Below are 20,482 nucleotides of genomic sequence, written 5' to 3'. Positions count from 1 at the left end.
CTTTTATATTGAAAAGTGCTGCGTAAACTGTTAGCGCTATATAACTTCTGATTAATAACAATAATAATGTGCATAGCCAGGAGAGCATTAATCAGAGGAGCAGACAAGAGGCCCATGGTGATTCTGGAGGAGCTGCATTGATCCACAGCTCAGGTGGGAGAATCTGTCCACAGATCAACTATTAGTCGTGCACTCCACAAATCTGGCCTTTATGGAAGAGTGGCAAGAAGAAAGCCATTGTTGAAAGAAAGGCATAAGAAGTGCAGTTTGCAGTTTGTGAGAAGCCATGTGGGGGACATTATAAACATGTGGAAGAAGGTGCTCTGGTCAGATGTGCCCAAAATTTAACTTTTTGGCCTAAAAGCAAAACGCTATGTGTGGCGGAAAACTAACACTGCACATCACCCTGAACACGCCATCCCCACCTTGAAACATGGTGGTGACAGCATCATGTTGTGGGGATCCCTTTCTTCAGCAGGGACAGGGAAGCTGGTCAGAGTTGGTGGGAAGATGGATGGAGCCAAATACAGGGCAATCTTAGAAGAAAACCTGTTAGTCTGCAAAAGCCTTGAGACTTGGTGGAGGTTTACCTTCCAGCAGGACAATGACCCTAAACATACAGCTGGAGCTACAATTAAATGGTTTAGTTTAAAGCATATTCATGTGTTAGAAAGGTCTAGTCAAAGTCCAGTCCTAAATCCAATTGAGAATCGGTGGCATGACTTGAAAATTGCTGTTCACAGATGCTCCCCATCCAATCTGACAGAGCTTGAGCTATTTTGCAAAGAAGGATGGGCAAAATGTCACTCTCTAGATGTGCAAATCTGGTAGAGACATCCCCAAAAAGACTTGCAGCTGTAATTGCAGTGAAAGGTGATTCTACAAAGTATTGACTCAGGGGGGCTGAATACAAATGCACCCCACACTTTTCACATCTTTATTTGTAAACAATTTTGAAAACCATTTATCATTTTCCTTCCACTTCACAATCATGTGCCACTTTGTGTTGGTCTATAAAATAAAATCCTAATAAAATACATTTACGTTTTTGGTTGTAACATGACAAAATGTGGAAAATTTGAAGGGGAATGAATACTTTTTCAAGGCACTGTAGGTACAACAACCATTCTCATATCATATACTTTGATCAGTAGTTCTGCTACAAGGAGGTAATGTTACTTTAATGCTTGTATAATGTAATGGTCTTTCTAATGGCACTACATGGTTATGATGTCATTTTCTGTCTCTTTGCATCTGTTGTTTTTCAGTAGAACAAGAAAGCACCAGCCATATGTGACATATGGAATACTGACATATAGCCACCAGATGTCACTATTATATTATACTGTATAGTCTATCACCAAATATACTGAACAGCAATCAGTAGAATATACAGGTCAAGCAGAAGTGATCAGCAAATGCTTAAGCAAGAGTTTACAAAATGATTCAAAATTGTACTTAAATAGTTTTTTTCCTTTTTTCAGAGTCTAAATGGATAAAGCTTTTAATTCACTAGTTTACATCAGTTAGAAATATGTCATATGAAGTGATGCAACTGCAATTACCATAACCAGCTAAACCGTTACATATCTAAAGAACAAAAAAAAAGTATTGCAGCTAAAGAAAACAAAATTCAGGGTGTTGCAGCCATCTACTGTATATACCATAAAGTATATATTTCCATTATAGCCCAGCTGACATTCATTTATTAAGTAAACAGTCATTATAGAAAACTGTAAAAATTGTACAATTTAAAAAAAATCAAGGTACCCAAAGCTGGGCATTAACCACGTCAGCCCTGGAAGGATTTACTCCCTTCCTGACCAGAGCACTTTTTACAATTTGGCACTGCATAGCTTTAACTGCTAATTGCGCGGTCATGCAATGCTGTACCCAAACGAAATTTGTGTCCTTTTCTTCCCACAAATAGAGCTTTCTTTTGATGTTATTTGATCACCTCCGTGGTTTTTATTTTTTGCGCTATAAATGGAAAAAGACCGAAAATTTTGAAAAAAAAAGACATTTTCTACTTTTTGTTATAAAAAAAATCCAATAAACTCAATTTTAGTCATACATTTAGGCCAAAATGTATTCGGCCACATGTCTTTGGTAAAAAAAATGTCAATAAGCGTATATTTATTGGTTTGCGCAAAAGTTATAGCGTCTATAAACTAGGGTACATTTTCTGGAATTTACACAGCTTTTAGTTTATGACTGCCTATGTCATTTCTTGAGGTGCTAAAATGGCAGGGCAGTACAAACCCCGCCCCCAAATGACCCCATTTTGGAAAATAGACACCCCAAGGAAATTGCTAAGAGGCATGTTGAGCCCATTGAATATTAATTTTTTTTGTCCCAAGTGATTGAATAATGACAAAAAAAAAAAAAAAATTACAAAAAGTTGTCACTAAATGATATATTGCTCACACAGGCCATGGGCATATGTGAAATTATACCCCAAAATACATTCAGCTGCTTCTCCTGAGTACGGGGATACCACATGTGTGGGACTTTTTGGGAGCCTAGCCGCGTACGGGGCCCCGAAAATCAATCACCGCCTTCAGGATTTCTAAGGGCGTAAATTTTTGATTGCTTGCCACTTCAACAAAAGGCTACCAAAAAAAAATTTTAGCGATCGCAGGGATCAGGCCTGACTCTGCGAACGCTGCAGTTATGCGTTTAGTGTTTTGTAAGTGACAGTGATCGATCGATACTGCACTTGGGTGGGCTGGGCTGGGCTGGGCCGGGCGGAGGGGCAAAATGCAGGTGCTAGCAGGTATCTGGGCTGATCCCGCTAACACTGCGTTTTTGGGAACCCTAAACTGCTGGGGACGCTAGTATAGATCTGATCGGATCAGATATTGATCCGTTCAGATACTATACCACTAAGGGAGGTGTACGGTGCGTGCGTGGGTGTTAGCGCTACTGGCGCTAACCTGACGCTGCTTGGGGCTAGTGCTTGCCAGTTCACCAAAACGCTACCAAAAAATCTGTTAGCAATCGCAGGGATCAGGCCTGACTCTGTGAACGCTGCAGTTATGCGTTTAGTGTTTTGTAAGTGACAGTGATCGATCGATACTGCACTTGGGTGGGCTGGGCCGGGCCGGGTGGAGGGGCAAAACGCAGGTGCTGGCAGGTATCTGGGCTGATCCCGCTAACACTGCATTTTTGGGAACCCTAAACTGCTGGGGACGCTAGTATAGATCTGATCGGATCAGATATTGATCCGTTCAGATACTATACCACTAAGGGAGGCGTATGCTGCGTGCGTGGGTGTTAGCGGTACTGGCGCTAATCTGACGCTGCCTGGGGCGACGCATATCACCGCCGGGCTATCAAGGGGCTAAACCTTTATTAGGTAATAAATGGCGGGTGCCCTGACACTATAAAAAATAAACGAACTAACCAGCGTCACCCGTAACGGTTATATAGTGATCACTGGTGAAAGGGTTAACTAGGGGGCAATCAAGGGGTTAAAACATTTATTAGATAGTATATGGGGGTCCCTGTCGCTATAAAACGCTGACGGCGAACCTAAATATTTACCTCACTAACTAGCGTCACCAGTGACACTAATACAGCGATCAGAAAAATGATTGCTTAGTGACACTGGCGACGGGGGGTGATCAAGGGGTTAAAACTTCATTAGGGGGGGTTAGGGGGGTATCCTAGACCTAAAGGGGGCTAATACTAACTGCCCTACCACACTAACTGTCACAAACTGACACCAATGCAGTAATCAGAAAAAAAAAACTGCTTGGTGTCAGTGTGACGGGGGGGGGGGGGGGGTAGTGATTGGGGGGTGATCGGGGGGGATCGGGGGTGTATTGTGTGCCTGGCATGTTCTACTGAGTGTGTGTGTTGTGCACTCACAGTGAAGTCTTCTCTCCTCGGCGCCAGAACGGAAAATACCGAGCCGAGGAGACATCATTTCCTTTGCTGTTGTTTAGCATACAGCAGCAGAGGAAGAACCTGATTGGCTGGGAGCGATCGCGAGGGGGGGCCACGAATGGATGGTCTCCCCCTCGCCTCTCATCGCTCCCAGACAGAAGCCGACCACCTCGGGCACCGGGGGGGGGTCGGTTCGGACCCCCCGCCCGCGGGAGGCAGATCACGTACAGGTACGTGATTCTGCCTGCCCGTGCCATTCTGCCGCAGTATATCTGCGTAAGGCGGTCGGCAAGTGGTTAAAGATTCTGCAAATAGAGAAAAATAGCAGTTGATCTGCCAAAAATAGACTTTTAATTTCCTTTTATGGAATAACAACACCCTCGGGTTTTTCCACTTTAATGCATTCTATGCATTAACCGCTTGTTGACCGCCGTGTGGTCACATGCGCACCGCCGGCGGCACACGCGTGCGACCCTGCTGCGAGCTCCGTGTGATTGCGGGTCCCGTGGACTCGATGTCCGTAGGGATACCTGCAATCGTCTCACGGAGCTGAAGAACGGGGAAATGCTAATGTAAACAAGCATTTGCCTAGTGACACTGTCACTGATCACAGCTCCCTGTAATCGGGAGCGCTGATCAGTGATGTGTCACACGTAGCCCCTCCCCCCACAGTTAGAATCACTCCCTAGGACACACTTAACCCCTACACTGCCCCCTAGTGGTTAACCCCTTCACTGCCAGTGTCATTTACACAGGAATCAATGCATTTGTATAGCACTGATTGCTGTATAAATGACAATGGTCCCAAAAATGTGTCAAAAATGTCTGATCTGTCCGCCATAATGTTGCAGTCATGATAAAAATAGCAGATCGCCGCCATTACTAGTAAAAAAAAAAAATTAAAAATAAAAATGCCATAAAACTATTCCCTATTTTGTAAACGATATAACTTTTGCGCAAACCAATCAATAAACGCTTATTGCAATTTTTTTTTACCAAAAATATGTAAAAGAATACGTATCAGCCTAAACTGAGGAGAAAAAAGGTTCTTTTTAATACATTTTTGGGGTATATTTATTATAGTAAAAAATATTGCTTTTTTTTCGAAATTGTCGCTCTTTTCTTGTTTATAGCGCAAAAAATAAACACCGCAGAGGTGATCAAATACCACCAAAAGAAAGCTCTATTTATGGGGAAAAAAGGTCAGTTTTGTTTGGGAGCCACGTTGCAGGACCGCGCAATTGTCAGTTAAAGCAACGCAAGGCCGAATCGTAAAAAAGTGCTCTGGTCTTTGGCCAGCCAAATGGTTCGGGGCTTAAGTGGTTAAGGTAAAAAAACTTCTGACACTGGCCAGCGCCCCAGCCCCCAGTTTTTCTCACCTGAGCCCATTCCTTCCCATGGCGGAGATGCGCTTTACCTTTCTGCCCATTGTATTGGCTCTTGATTGGATAGATTGATAGCAGGGCAGCCATTGGCTCCCGCTGCTGTCAATCAAATCCAATGACACGGGGGTCAGGGGGTGGGGCCGAGTCCGGCATTCTGTGTCTATGGACGCAAATGCTACACTCGGGAGTGCGCCCGCACAGTAACACCCAGGGAGAGCGCTTCTCCTAGGGGGTTTTCCGATGCGGGAAGGAGCCGCGAGCGCCATTGGGGCACCCCAGAAGTTGAGGATCGGGGCCACTCTGTGCAAAACGAATTGCACAGTGGAGGAAAGTATGATATGTTTGTTATTAAAAAAAAAAGAGGGTTTACAACCCCTTTTATGTTAGGCTAGTGAACTATTAAGCTGATTGCTTACCCCATTCTCATAATCTTCACAAGATAGAGTGACTCTACATTAAGGCTCACCAAGAGGGTATAAGGAGAGACCTCCTTTATATCCACTTTTTTGATCACATGAGGATTATCCTTAACAAATGATGTTTGTTTGTCTATTTAGCTGGGGAAGCTGACCCCTGATGTCCCACCTGACCTCCATTGTAGCCTGGGTGGTAAAATAGACAGCCAAACCCGGAAGTGATGTAATGAATGCATGTTGCTCCTGGCCTTTTACTTGGCAGGAGAGATCAACGAACTGACCTTCACTGGTCTACCTCCTCTCTACCCAGGGGACCGGCCAAGGGGTTCTCTGCCTGCGGGTGGAAAAGAGGAGCAGTACAGCTGATGGATCACTTTCACCTGACAGTCGACTTACTGTAGCAACCAGGAGAGTGTGTAATAAAAATACACCAAAACACAAGTACTCCATCCTAAACTGGCAAGAAACACAGTAATCAGATGTAAATTAATACAATGTATACAAAATACCAACTATAGATCTAGAAACTGCCAGTGACCAATCAGCGGAATAAGGCCTCTTTCTTACTCCCGGGTAGCTGCGGCCGTCAGATTCCTATGGCAAGAATCGATGGATTCTTGCTGTTCAAACGACCAGATTGTGTTCAGCAGTGGCCGCTCAGCCCATTTAAATTAATAGTTGTCTGAGAGAAGCTGCTGTTATGCGCATGAAGCCACACACAGAGCAGATAGGAACAAATGTTTGAGCCTGGATGCAGTCAGCTGCATCAAGGCTTGGACATTTGTCCCTAACCACAGCTGAACATATAAACCAAGAGTGGTTTTCTGTCCTAGAACTACTCAGTAATACTGGCCCTCATGATGACCAAAGGAAGAGAGAGAAATAGTTTAAAGTTTATGAAAACTCATCCAGTAGACCATTTGTTGCAATCTTTCCACAAAACTCAAAATTGGGGTTTGGATTTGTAATGATCACAGGTAGCCTTTTGCCTTGCCAGAGACTCCATCATTCATTGCAACCATCATCACCAGCACCACCACCTGTAGCTGTAGTGTTGCCAAGCCACAGCCATTACATCCTCAGGCTGCCATGTCCCACTTTTCCCTCCTAATTCAAACATGCTCATTCAGCGCCCTTTGCTAGGTATGTTTCCAAGAACAGAAATAGAGCAGAAAGAGGAAAAATTAAGGAAAACCCATTGATGGCAATACACTTTACAATCTAATTGCACAATCTTCTTTTGGCTGCTAGGTGATTTTTTTGCAGCGACCGCCCCCACAATTTTGTTACAGGAATCTGTTACTAAGAAACTCATAATGATTTTTTGTAGGGCCACCAACAGTGACATTTTTAAAGCAATGTGTTGCTCTGTCTCAGCAATTGAGATTCATCAACATTTTCTATGAAATGTTGCAGCAATTGCTAGGCTTAACTACAAATTGTTGAAGGAGAATGATTTGTAGCAGAACACAACCCAATGCTGTAGCAAATCTCCAGCGACTCTAGTGATTAAATCAATGGCTGCCAACCACTAGAATTAGTAATTTTTAAGCAGTGATTAATCACTTGTGCTTTGGAAGATTTTACCCCTTCATGGCCAGGCCATTTTTTGCTATTCAGCACTGCGCTACTTTAACTGGTAATTGCCCAGTCATGCACCCAAACCAAATTTATATCATTTTTTTTCACTTCTTTTGGTGGTATTTGCTCACCACTGGGTTTTTTTTATTTTTTGCGATATAAATTAAAAAAGACTGAACATTTTTTTAAAAAACAACAATATTTTTAACCTTCCACTATAAAATATCCAATAAACAAAATTAAAAAATCCAATTTCTTCAAACATTTTGGCCAAAACGTATTCTGCTACATGTTTTGGATAAAAAAAAATCCAAATGAGTGTCTATTGATTGGTTTGCGTGAAAGTTATAGCACCTACAAACTTTGGTATATACATACTGGAATTTTTTCATTTTTTTTCTTTATACTACTAATGGAGGCGATCAGTAACTTATTCTTTTGGTGGTATTTGCTCACCACTGGGTTTTTTATTTTTTGCGATATAAATGAAAAAAGACTGAACATTAAAAAAAAAAAAAACAATATGTAGCGCTGACAGATTTTTGCCTGTTTCCTTAATGTAATGTTAAAAGTATGGACAATGCATTCTTTGGCATTTGGAGCCATCTAGTAGCCAAAACGTGAAATGGACTTTATTTTACATTCTGTTTTCAAGTACATTAGAGTACTGTTACAGGAAGGGACTGTTTGTTTACATTTTACAAAGAGCTGACCTACCCACAATGCCAAGTGACCTCCCATTGACACTCAGCACTGAACTGCATACTAAGTAGGTTATAAAAGGGCCCGCGCGGCCATTTTCTTGCTCTTGTTCCTGGGACGCATGGCCTGCCAGCAGGGCACTGTGGGTGTGTGTGCCCCACAGAGTTGCGGCCTACCTTGTGCGGAGCGGAACAGCCAGCAATCCTGCCTTACATCACAGCGTGCTAGAGTAGCAGTGTGATCATTCCAGAGACCCTTGAAGGAGGTAACCGAGGACTCACGGTCATCTGTGAGCAGCCCTTTGATCCTGCCTTACATCACAGCATGCTGGAGCAGCAGTGTGATCATTCCAGAGACCCTTGAAGGAGGTAACCGAGGACTCCCAGTCGTCTGTGAAATGGAACAGTGTGACGGCGTGGCCGCAGCGAACTAACTGAGATACTGTGGAGCAGAGGCATCCATCTTTCTGGACCTAGATTGGTGAGAGGGCTGATGCCCAGAATGTTTGTACCGCACCTTTTCACACTTAGACTGTAGACACAGTGTTGCTGGGACCTGTAGTCCCACAGAGAAGATCTTAAGCAAAAGGACTAAGTTTGAACAGGCCTCAAGCCTATCCTTCACTGTACTACTGACACTGTGTTATAAAAGCCAAACTGCATCGAAGGCAGTTGCAGGTGTACTACACTACAAGAATAGTTCTAACATACACTTTCATTTAATCCTGGTTTCAACTGTTGGATTACAATTGGTACCACACAAATAGCTAGCAGAAGACAGAAGGCTGAAAAGACTGCATCTCTCATTGCAAGGCCTTGCATCCTAGTAACGATAAGAGGGACTGCATTATAAAAGTAGGGGGAGCTCCCTAGGAATTGTGTTGGGCTTTATTGAATAACATTGTCTTCTTGTGGTCACCAGAGCGTGCTGGAAGTGGGAAGGTGCCCAGAGTTAAGGCGTTTGTGCTCTGAGCATTAGTCCCACTTGGAGACGCACTTCCAGGGGTCATCTAGGACAACTTCATATGTACAAAGTGTTGTGAATACCTTTTGGGCTGTTGTATTATGTTTGTGTGACAGACCAAATATTGTAATACTACTTTTATACTGATTCCAGTAAAAGTTACGTTCCTGGTTAAGTACAATTGGTGTGGAGTGTTGTTCCTTTTACAGCAGGTGGAACATCGGATACCCAGGTAATAACAAAGGTATACTATTGTTGTATTGCACATTGTGGGGTTATCCTTCACTATTAGTTCCACACTAACACTGCACCACAGCTGTGTCAAGGGGATTGAGCCAAGTTATAGGGGGTGTAAGAGCAGAGTACAGGGCCAATCAAAAATTCAGCAGGTCCTTCGGGGGTTATATTTTTTACTTTCCGCTATAAAACATCCAAAAAACAAAATTAAAAATTCCAATTTCTTCAAACATTTTGGCCAAAATGTATTCTGCTACATGTTTTTGTTAAAAAAAATCCCAATGAGTGTCTATTAATTGGTTTTCAAAGTTTTTTAAAGTTGTAGCACCTACAAACTATGGTATACATACTTTAATTTTTTCATTTTTTTCTTTATACTACTAATTGAGGCGATCAGTAACTTGTAATGGGACTGCAATAGTGTGACAGTCAATCTGACACTAGAGCCTCGTACACACAATCGGATTTTCCGACGGGAATTGTGTGTTGACATACTGTTGGCCTAAAATCTGGCCGTTTGTATGCTCCATCGGACAATTGTCGGATTTTCCGTGGACAAGTGTTGGATGGTAGGCTTATAAATTTTCCGCGGACAGCGATCTGTTGTCAGATTTTCTGATCGTGTGTACACAAGTCTGTCAGACAAAAGTCCAAACTACAAATACACATGCTCGGAATCAATGCTTACCGAACACAACATTAGCAGAAGGTGCCCAAAGGGTGGCGCTCAAGAGCTGAAAAGCCACGTAGTACGTCACTATGTTCGTTTTTGTTGGCCAACAATTGTGTGCCGTTTGTATGCAAGACAAGTTCCTGGCCAACGCCCTTTGGACAAAAGGTTTACGCTTTGTCTGCGGAAAATCCGATCGCGTGTATGAGGCTTTACTGCCACTGGGGGGAACTGGCTAACCGCCACTGACATCACCAGTGACATTAATACAGCCATTACATCCTCAGGCTGCCATATCCCACTTTTCCCTCCTAATTTAATCATGTTCACTCAGCAGTGATCAGTAATAATACTGTACTGTTCACTCACTGTCACTGTGCTAAGGACATTGGCTGGGAAGGGGTTAACATCTAGTGCGATCAAGAGATTAAAAGATTGCCTAACTATGTGTAATGTGTGTACAGTGTGCTGATTTACTTATTTACTACAGATCTCTTAGTTTTATATGCCTGCTTTGCAGGCATGTAAAACTGACAGATTCCTCCCTGGGTACAGAGCTCTGAATTGTTTACCAACACAGAGCTCTCAGCTGTGATTGCACACAGCCGATCAGCAGGTCTAGCCATGAATCATTGGCCTGGACTTGATGGCAGGCTCCCACTGTGTACAATCACAGCGGGAATCAGGCAGGTGGTGCCCTAAACCCAGGAGAAGGCAGCGACATATGAGTACATCGCTTTGCCTACAGCTGCCGCTCGCCTGTAGTACATTGTGGGAGGGCAGGCGTTAAGTGGTTCTCTGACTTAATAATCCATAAAAAAAAAATCAATTAGGCAGGCCCTTACAGTAAAAAAGCTGTTGGTTGATCTAATGTATATAGTACAATCATATTGTAACATACATGGCCAGTGCTTTAGACAGCATGCCACCCCTCCCCTAATAACACAAACGTTCTTTTACATTTTTTGCAAAGCTACACGCTGATATTTTACCCACAAACTAGTCACTGTTTTAAACCACATATTCTATGAATGTATACTGTACTTTTGAAAATCAATGTAACAAAACAAACTATAGTGCTTGCAAAACTTATTATCTTATCACAGACTTGTGGTTTCTTGAACTTTGGTCCATAATAACAGACATAATTTTCTTTATCACTGTCGTTACTGGTAATGGGGGAGTTATCTATCATGGTACAAAAATTCCCTATATAAAGGACTGATGCCTTTCAGTCTGTCTCTCTACCCTGTTTGGATTCCCTTTAACAAAAAAACAACATGTGCTGCAATAAAAAATGCTGTCTAATAGTGGGATCTGTGGTAGGAGGACTACTAGTCATCCTTGGAGGAGTCTTGTTTCCTGCGGGAGATTTAATCATTAGCAATACAATAGACAAGGTACAGTATGCCTATTATTTCTTCCTATTCCATTACTTGGTGATATAGCAAACATCTGCATGATTTAAATATTAACAGCTTGGTGCTAAGTGCTAACTGGTACCTACCTACAAATAAATGAAACCTCTTGATAACTATTTGTATTAACTTGGTTGAATCCAGGGTTTACAATATAATCTTAATTTTAAATCATCATTTATGCTGTGATCATTTAAAGTATTCAAAGAGTAGCTGGTATTTTGTAAATGATGGGGAGGATTTACTAAAATTGGAGCATGCAAAATCTGGCGCAGCTGTGTATAGAAACCAATCAGCTTCCAGGCTTTATGTTCATAGCTTTATTGAACAAGCTTAAGTTAGAAGCTGATTGACTCCCGTGCATGGCTGCACCAGATTCTGAGTGCTCCAGTTTTAGAAAATCTCTCCAGATGTGTACTTACTGCCTAAGACAATGAGGACAATGTATGCTTCCTTCCGAAGCCACAGCTGAGTTAGGCTCAGGCGGAGGAGGCAGGTCAGTGACTGAGACCTCTGGTGAGTGTATATGTTGGTGGAGACTCACTGAAGTTCATTTTGTCTACTTGACACCTGGTGGAGTGTAATGGCGGTGAGCGCATGACTGAACTGTGTTGAACAACCGGAAGATCATTTATGCACAAAGTGGAGACCTAATTTATGTCAAGGACTGTGTTCACATCACATTCTGGGACTGTATCATACATTTTTGAAATTTTTAAATTACATAATGGATTAATCAATGGATTAAAAACATATCTGTTTTTGTTTGTTATAGAGGGAGTTGTATAGTCACTCTTTTAGCGCTCACTTTCTATATAATGTATATATTTTTCCAGTTATTACTATGGCTGTGTTACAGTATTATGCTTTATATAGCATCATTGTAGAGTTCATTTAAATAGATTACAACATGCCCCATCCCTTAACCACTTGAGCCCCGGACCATTATGCTGCCTAAGGACCAGAGGTCTTTTTCCAATTTGGCACTGCGTCGCTTTAACTGCTAATTGCGCGGTTATGCAATGCTGTACCCAAACGAAATTTGCGTCCTTTTCTTCCCACAAATAGAGCTTTCTTTTGATGGTATTTGATCACTTCTGCAGTTTTTATTTTTTGCGCTATAAACGGAAAAAGACCGAAAATTTTGAAAAAAATGATATTTTCTACTTTTTGTTATAAAAAAAATCCAATAAACTCAATTTTAGTCATACATTTAGGCCAAAATGTATTCGGCCACATGTCTTTGGTAAAAAAAATGTCAATAAGCGTATATTTATTGGTTTGCGCAAAAGTTATAGCGTCTACAAACTAGGGTACATTTTCTGGAATTTACACAGCTTTTAGTTTATGACTGCCTATGTCATTTCTTGAGGTGCTAAAATGGCAGGGCAGTACAAAACCCCCCCAAATGACCCCATTTTGGAAAGTAGACACCCCAAGGAAATTGCTGATAGGCATGTTGAACCCATTGAATATTTATTTTTTTTGTCCCAAGTGATTGAATAATGACAAAAAAAAAAAAAAAAAAAAAATATTTACAAAAAGTTGTCACTAAATGATATATTGCTCACACAGGCCATGGGCCTATGTGGAATTGCACCCCAAAATATATTCAGCTACTTCTCCTGAGTACGGGGATACCACATGTGTGGGACTTTTTGGGAGCCTAGCCGCGTATGGGACCCCGAAAACCAATCACCGCCTTCAGGATTTCTAAGGGTGTAACTTTTTGATTTCACTCTTCACTGCCTATCACAGTTTCGGAGGCCATGGAATGCCCAGGTGGCACAACCCCCCCCCAAATGACCCCATTTTGGAAAGTAGACACCCCAAGCTATTTGCTGAGAGGCATATTGAGTCCATGGAATATTTTATATTTTGACACAAGTTGCGGGAAAGTGACACTTTTTTTTTTTTTTGCACAAAGTTGTCACTAAATGATATATTGCTCACACAGGCCATGGGCCTATGTGGAATTGCACCCCAAAATACATTTAGCTGCTTCTCCTGAGTATGGGGATACCACATGTGTGGGACTTTTTGGGAGCCTAGCCGCGTACGGGGCCCCGAAATCCAATCACCGCCTTCAGCGTTTTTAAGGGCGTGAATTTTTGATTTTACTCTTCACTGCCTAACACCGTTTCGGAGGCCATGGAATGCCCAGGTGGCACAAACCCCCCCCAAATGACCCCATTTTGGAAAGTAGACACCCCAAGCTATTTGCTGAGAGGCATGGTGAGTATTTTGAAGCTCTCATTTGTTTTTGAAAATGAAGAAAGACAAGAAAAAACTTTTTTTTTTTTTCTTTTTTCAAATTTCAAAACTTTGTGACAAAAAGTGAGGTCTGCAAAATACTCACTATACCTCTCAGCAAATAGCTTGGGGTGTCTACTTTCCAAAATGGGGTCATTTGGGGGGGTTTTGTGCCACCTGGGCATTCCATGGCCTCCGAAACTGTGATAGGCAGTGAAGAGTGAAATCAAAAATTCACGCCCCTTAGAAAGCCTGAAGGCGGTGCTTGGTTTTCGGGGTCCCGTACACGGCTAGGCTCCCAAAAAGTCTCACACATGTGGTATCCCCGTACTCAGGAGAAGCAGCAGAATGTATTTTGGGGTGTAATTTCACATATTCCCATGGCATGTTTGAGCAATATATCATTTAGTGACAACTTTGTGCAAAAAAAAAAAATTTGTCTCTTTCCCGCAACTTGTGTCGCAATATAAAATATTCCATGGACTCGACATGCCTCTCAGCAAATAGCTTGGGGTGTCTACTTTCCAAAATGGGGTCATTTGGGGGGGTTTTGAACTGTCCTGGCATTTTATGCACAACATTTAGAAGCTTATGTCACACATCACTCACTCTTCTAACCACTTGAAGACAAAGCCCTTTCTGACACTTATTTTTTACATGAAAAAGTTTTTTTTTTTTTGCAAGAAAATTACTTTGAACCCCCAAACATTATATATTTTTTTAAAGCAAATGCCCTACAGATTAAAATGGTGGGTGTTTCATTTTTTTTTTTCACACAGTATTTGCGCAGCGATTTTTCAAACGCATTTTTTGGGGAAAAAACACACTTTTTTAAATTTTAATGCACTAAAACACACTATATTGCCCAAATGTTTGATGAAATAAAAAAGATGATCTTAGACCGAGTACATGGATACCAAACATGACATGCTTTACAATTGCGCACAAACGTGCAGTGGCAACAAAATAAATACATTTTTAAAAGCCTTTAAAAGCCTTTACAGGTTACCACTTTAGATCTACAGAGGAGGTCTACTGCAAAAATTACTGCCCTCGATCTGACCTTCGCAGCGATACCTCACATGCATGGTGCAATTGCTGTTTACGTTTGACGACAGACCGCCGCTTGCGTTCGCCTTAGCGCAAGAGCAGGGGGCGACAGGGGTGCTTTTTTTTTTTTTTTTTTTTTTTCTTTATTATTTTTTTGCTTTTTTATCTTATTTTTAAACTGTTCCTTTCATTTTTTTTTTTTTTTAAATCATTTTTATTGTTATCTCGGGGAATGTAAATATCCCCTATGATAGCAATAGGTAGTGACAGGTACTCTTTTTTGAAAAAATTGGGGTCTATTAGACCCTAGATCTCTCCTCTGCCCTCAAAGCATCTGACCACACCAAGATCGGTGTGATAAAATGCTTCCCCAATTTCCCAATGGCGCTATTTACATCCGGCGAAATCTAAGTCATAAAATGCTCGTAGCTTCCGGTTTCTTAGGCCATAGAGATGTTTGGAGCCACTCTTGTCTCTGATCAGCTCTATGGTCAGCTGGCTGAATCACCGGCTGCATTCTCAGGTTCCCTGTTGAGACAGGAGAGCCAGAGAAAAACACGGAAGACGGTGGGGGGGGGGGGCATTCCCTCCCACGGCTTGTAAAGGCAGTCTAGAGGCTAATTAGCCGCTAGGATTGCTTTTACATGAAAGCCGACCGCTGGCTGAAAAGAATGATACCAAGATGATACCTAAACCTGCAGGCATCATTCTGGTATAACCACTCAAAGTTGTGAATGGCGTACCTGAAGACAAAAAAATGGTTAACAATAAAGCACAGTAAACAATAAATAAATAAAGTATAAATAATTACATACCTGAAAAACAAACATGATAAAACATAATAACAATAACAATAACAATAAAACACTGCAGAATAGAATACAGTAAAAAAAGAGCAGAACAATAGAGAGAGAGAATAGAGAGAGAGAACAATAAAACGACAACTATTTTTTTTTATTTTATATATATATATTTTTTTTTTTACACTTTTTTTGTAACTAACTTTTATAACTGTAACCGGTTCCAGGTTCGGGTCTCTCAAAATGCGATGGCATCTTGGGAGACCCTGTGAAAGTGTGCCTAGTCTGTGCAGTGCTGTACCCTACGCTAATACTCAACTAGTGTATGGTAGCGTTCAAAACATTCACCAATGCAAAGACCAGGATTGTCAGGACAGAAGGGACAATAATAGCGGGTGTCACGCCTATATCCGCGTTTGCTGCAGACACAACATCTTTTTGGGGGGGGTTCGTTGGGTAGGGGTACTCGGGAGCACATAAAAATGCCTCTCATGCAGCCGACTGCATTTCGTTGGGGGATGTGAATGGGGGAAGTACGGGCGCTGCAGAAGTGGTGGGTTCCCAATTAGGATTGGCGAATGCAGCAGGAAGGGCACTATGGGCACGACGGGCCTGTGTTTGTCTTTTTGGTGGCAGCGGGACACTACTTGTGCTTGTCACCTCACCAGCTTGAACTGCACTTATGGGACTCGCCACGTCACCAAGTGTTACTGCAGTGCTGGTTTGACTACGACCGGGGTGTACTAGGCCGCTGGTGCTTGCCAGTTCAATAAAAAGCTTCCAAAAAAACTGTTAGCGATCGCAGGGATCAGGCCTGACTCTGCGAACGCTGCAGTTATGCGTTTAGTGTTTTGTAAGTGACAGTGATCGATCGATACTGCACTTGGGTGGGCTGGACTGGGCCGGGCGGAGGGGCAAAACGCAGGTGCTAGCAGGTATCTGGGTTGATCCCGCTAACACTGCGTTTTTGGGAACCCTAAACTGCTGGGGACGCTAGTATAGATCTGATCTGATCGGATCAGATATTGATCCGATCAGATACTATACCACTAAGGGAGGCGCATGCTGCGTGCGTGGGTGTTAGCGGTACTGGCGCTAATCTGACGCTGCCTGGGGCGACGCATATCACCGCCGGGCGATCAGGGGGCTAAACCTTTATTAGGTAATAAACGGCGGGTGCCCTGACACTATAAAAAATAAACGAACTAACCTGCGTCACCCGTAACGGTTATACGGTGATCAGTGGTGAAAGGGTTAACTAGGGGGCAATCAAGGGGTTAAAACATTTATTAGATAGTATATGGGGGTCCCTGTCACTATAAAACGCTGACGGCGAACCTAAATATTTACCTCACTAACTAGCGTCACCAGCGACACTAATACAGCGATCAGAAAAATGATCGCTTAGCAACACTGGTGACAGGGGGTGATCAAGGGGTTAAAACTTTATTAGGGGGGGTTAGGGGGGTACCCTAGACCTAAAGGGGGGTAATACTCACTGTCCCAACACTGTAACTGTCACAAACTGACACTATGCAGTAATCAGAAAAAAAAAAAAAAAAAAAAACCTGCTGGTGTCAGTTTGTGACAGGGGGGGGGGGGTGATTGGGGGGGGATCGGGGGGCGATCGGGGGGGGGATCGGGGTGTTTTGTATGCCTGGCATGTTCTACTGTGTGTGTAGTGTGTTGTGCACTCACATTGATGTCTTCTCCCCTCGGCGCTGGAACGGAAAATACCGAGCCGAGGGGAGATGACATCATTTCCTTTGCTGCTGTTTAGCATACAGCAGCAAAGGAGTGTTCCCATTGGCCGGCGGCGATCGCGAGGGGGGGGCCACGAACGGATGGCCTCCCCCTCATCTCGGATCGCCGGGGAACAGAACGGGACCGCTTCGGGCACCGGGGGGGGGGTCCGATCGGACCCCCCACCCGCGAGAGGCAAATCACGTACATGTACGTGATTTTGCCTGCCCGTGCCGCCTTGCCGACGTAAATCGGCGTTAGGCGGTCCTTAAGTGGTTAAAGAGGTTGTAAAAACCAAAAAAAGAAAACCAAAAAAAAAAAAAAAACTGTAATGAGCCTTTGCATCACATACTAGCTCATTATGAAATACTTACCTTAGAACAAAGCTGTTGCAGTGGTGCCCGCACACCGCTGAGACGACTGACATTTTACTCTGAGTTTCTTCTGGATTTGTGGGCTCCGATGCTGCAATGACATCACTCCCACGCATGCCCATGGGTGCTGCCAGTTACGGCACAGGGCCATGAAGAAATGGCATGATCGGCCGTTCCTTCAGTGCGCATGCGCCGATGAAGTTGGCGTATATAAATATCTCCTAAATCTTTCAAGTTTAGGAGATATTTACAGTACCTACAGGTAAGCCTTATTAAAGGCTTACCTGCAATTAAACAGAAAGACTTCACTTCCTCTTTAACCATCTATGTATTATTTCAGTGTTAACTGAATATTTAATTTATGATTTACATATGAGTTATTTAACATTTAACAGACTCTGTACTATTTAGTCTTCTTTTTTTTTTCTTGTTTAAACATTTTACTATGCGAGAAAATAAATGCATCCCTTATACAGCAGGTCATGCAACCGTGTACAACAATCGTCTCTGCACGGGAAACAATATCATGTAATGAGACTTGGTTTGTGGTTGCCTTGTACAATGCATAACAAGTCGTAGCGTAATTGACAACATTAACTCTTAGTAAATAACATTGAAAATGTACATATATTCATATATAAAAGACATCAGGACTAATAAGAAAGGCAGCGGTGTCCTTCCCTCCCCAGCCATAGCTTGGGGTTTTGATAGGACAGATAGCCCCCTTAAAGATAACAGTGTAGTAGATGGGGGGAAGAAAAGAGGGGATTAGGGTGGGTAGGTTCTCTGGACATAACTTATAGCACTCAGGAATGTGATAAGGAGAGGTCAGGCTGCAAAGGCTCCATTAAGGTTTTGTCAAAATAGGGAGGTAAGTAAACATCGATCCAAGGCTGCCATACTCTCTGGCACTTATGGACTCTGTCATGTAGAGTTGTCTTAATGTTAGCATGGACCATCACCTGTCTAATCTTATGTTTCGTTTAAGTTTGGTTGCCAATACTATTTAGTCTTCTAATACATAGAAAATAATCACCACTATCTTGGAGTAGCCATAATAGTAACAGCAGAGGTAACAGTAGTAGCAGCTAATAGCAGCAATGGTAGTTGTAGTAGTAAAGGTAATTACAATAACAGCAGTGAAAATTAAGATCTAGAAATCCAGCTCAGTTTAACCTTTTTACTTCATTCATTCCTTCAAGTAATACACCCCATTGTTTTTTTTACTTTATTATATAAAAAAATTACATGCACACGGGGTTGTTGACAAAAAATGTTTTTTGACAGTTGACAGTCATCACGCACAATACAGCTATGAGCTAAAAATAAATTAGTGAGTAGGGATGAGCTTGATGTTCGGGTCGAACATACTTGAACATCGGGTGTTACTGTTTCTAATACACTTCAGGCAGTGTCCTAATATATATAGTGCAGGCGGTATACACAGTATCTAATACAGTGTGTACAGTATCTACTACACTTCTGGTGGTGTACTGAGTATAAAATACAGTACAGCCGTAGTACAGTTATTAATACAGTGCAGGCGGTGTACACAGTACCTAATACAGTGTGTACAGTTTCTACTACACTTCTGGTGGTGTACACAGTACACAATACAGTGCAGCCGTAGTACAGTTGTTAATATAGTGCAGGCGGTGTACACAGTATCTAATACAGTGTGTACAGTGTGTACTACACTTCTGGTGGTATACACAGTAAAAAATACAGTGCATCCATAGTACAGTTGCTAATACAGTGCAGGCGGTGTACATAGTATCTAATACAGTGTGTACAGTGTCTACTACACTTCTGGTGGTATACACAGTAAAAAATACAGTGCATCCATAGTACAGTTGCTAATACAGTGCAGGTGGTGTACATAGTATCCAATACAGTGTGTACAGTTTCTACTACACTTCTGGTGGTGTACACAGTATCTAATACAGTGTAGTGTGGTGTTGCAAAACAAAATATACATCATGTCCGGAAGGCCACCAAGGAAAGACAGATGCTCACAGGCCACTAAAAGAGGGCAAGCAGCCTCTGTGTCTACAGTCAACAGTGCTGGTCGTGGACATGGTGCGTCCTCTGCAGGTAGCCGTGGGGCACGCTTGTCCTTTTTTTTCTGCTGCTGGCCGTGTTATTGAGCCAGAACATACAGAAGAGTTGGTGGAGTGGATAAAAAAGCTGTCCTCATCCACCTCATCCTCTGTCACCCAGGCTCATACTAGTTTGCCTTCCAACGCAGCTGCCAAAGCGACCTATTCCACCAGCTCCTTGTTCACAGTCACTCCTTCCGTAGCCCCACCATCATGCATGGAGGAGTCCTCAGAAATATTTGACCACAGTAACGGGTACATGCTGCTGGAGGATGCGCAGCGATTTGAAGGCTCCGATGTTGGTTCCCAGGTTAAGGAAGGGAGTAACGTGAGCGTAGAGAGAGGGGGTGCCCAAGAAGGACAAGAAACTGGCAGTCATGTTCCCCCAGCTGCAGCATACTGCCAAGTTTGCTCCAGTGATGAGGAGGGAGGGGATGATTAGGTCATTGACTCTACTTGGGTGCCTCAGAGAAGAGAGGAGGAGGCACAACTCTAATGAGGCAGGATGTCCTCTAGGGGGCAGCTTAAGGGCAGCCACCTTATTGCAGCACACTGCAGAGCTCCGCAGGTGCAGAGCACTGCCGACTCCCTGCTGACTTTTAAAAGTTCCTTGGTGTGGGCCATTTTCAACACGCATGCAGCAGATCACACCGTTGCTGTTTGCAACCTATGTCTGAAGCGGATCAAGCGTGGCAAGAACAGCAGCTGCTTGGATACCACATACTTGACCAGACATATGACGACCTGCCAGGCAGTCCTGGTGACAGGTACTCGGGTACTCTGATGGTCTGCAGATAGGTACTCGGGTACTCTGATGGGTTGGTGACAGTTACTTGTTTACTCTAAGGGGTTGTGACAGGTACTCGGGTACTCTGATGGGATGGTGACAGGTATTTTGAT

General features: G+C 42.9%; 1 protein-coding gene across 1 annotated transcript in view; it reads left to right on the top strand.

The window, feature by feature from the left end:
* Positions 1 to 11,125: 11,125 nt before the first annotated feature.
* CD36 (CD36 molecule (CD36 blood group)) overlaps positions 11,126 to 20,482 on the top strand; it is a 56,545-nt gene continuing 47,188 nt past the window's right edge. Inside the window, exon 1 of the mRNA XM_073624019.1 lies at positions 11,126 to 11,245. Within this exon, the coding sequence (XP_073480120.1) occupies positions 11,126 to 11,245 (120 nt within the window). The remainder of the gene's footprint in view (positions 11,246 to 20,482) is intronic.

Source organism: Aquarana catesbeiana, linkage group LG03, assembly GCF_042186555.1.
Source record: "Aquarana catesbeiana isolate 2022-GZ linkage group LG03, ASM4218655v1, whole genome shotgun sequence".
NCBI lineage: Eukaryota > Metazoa > Chordata > Amphibia > Anura > Ranidae > Aquarana > Aquarana catesbeiana.
Note: the sequence above shows the minus strand (reverse complement) of the source record. Positions and strands in the feature narration are given on the sequence as shown.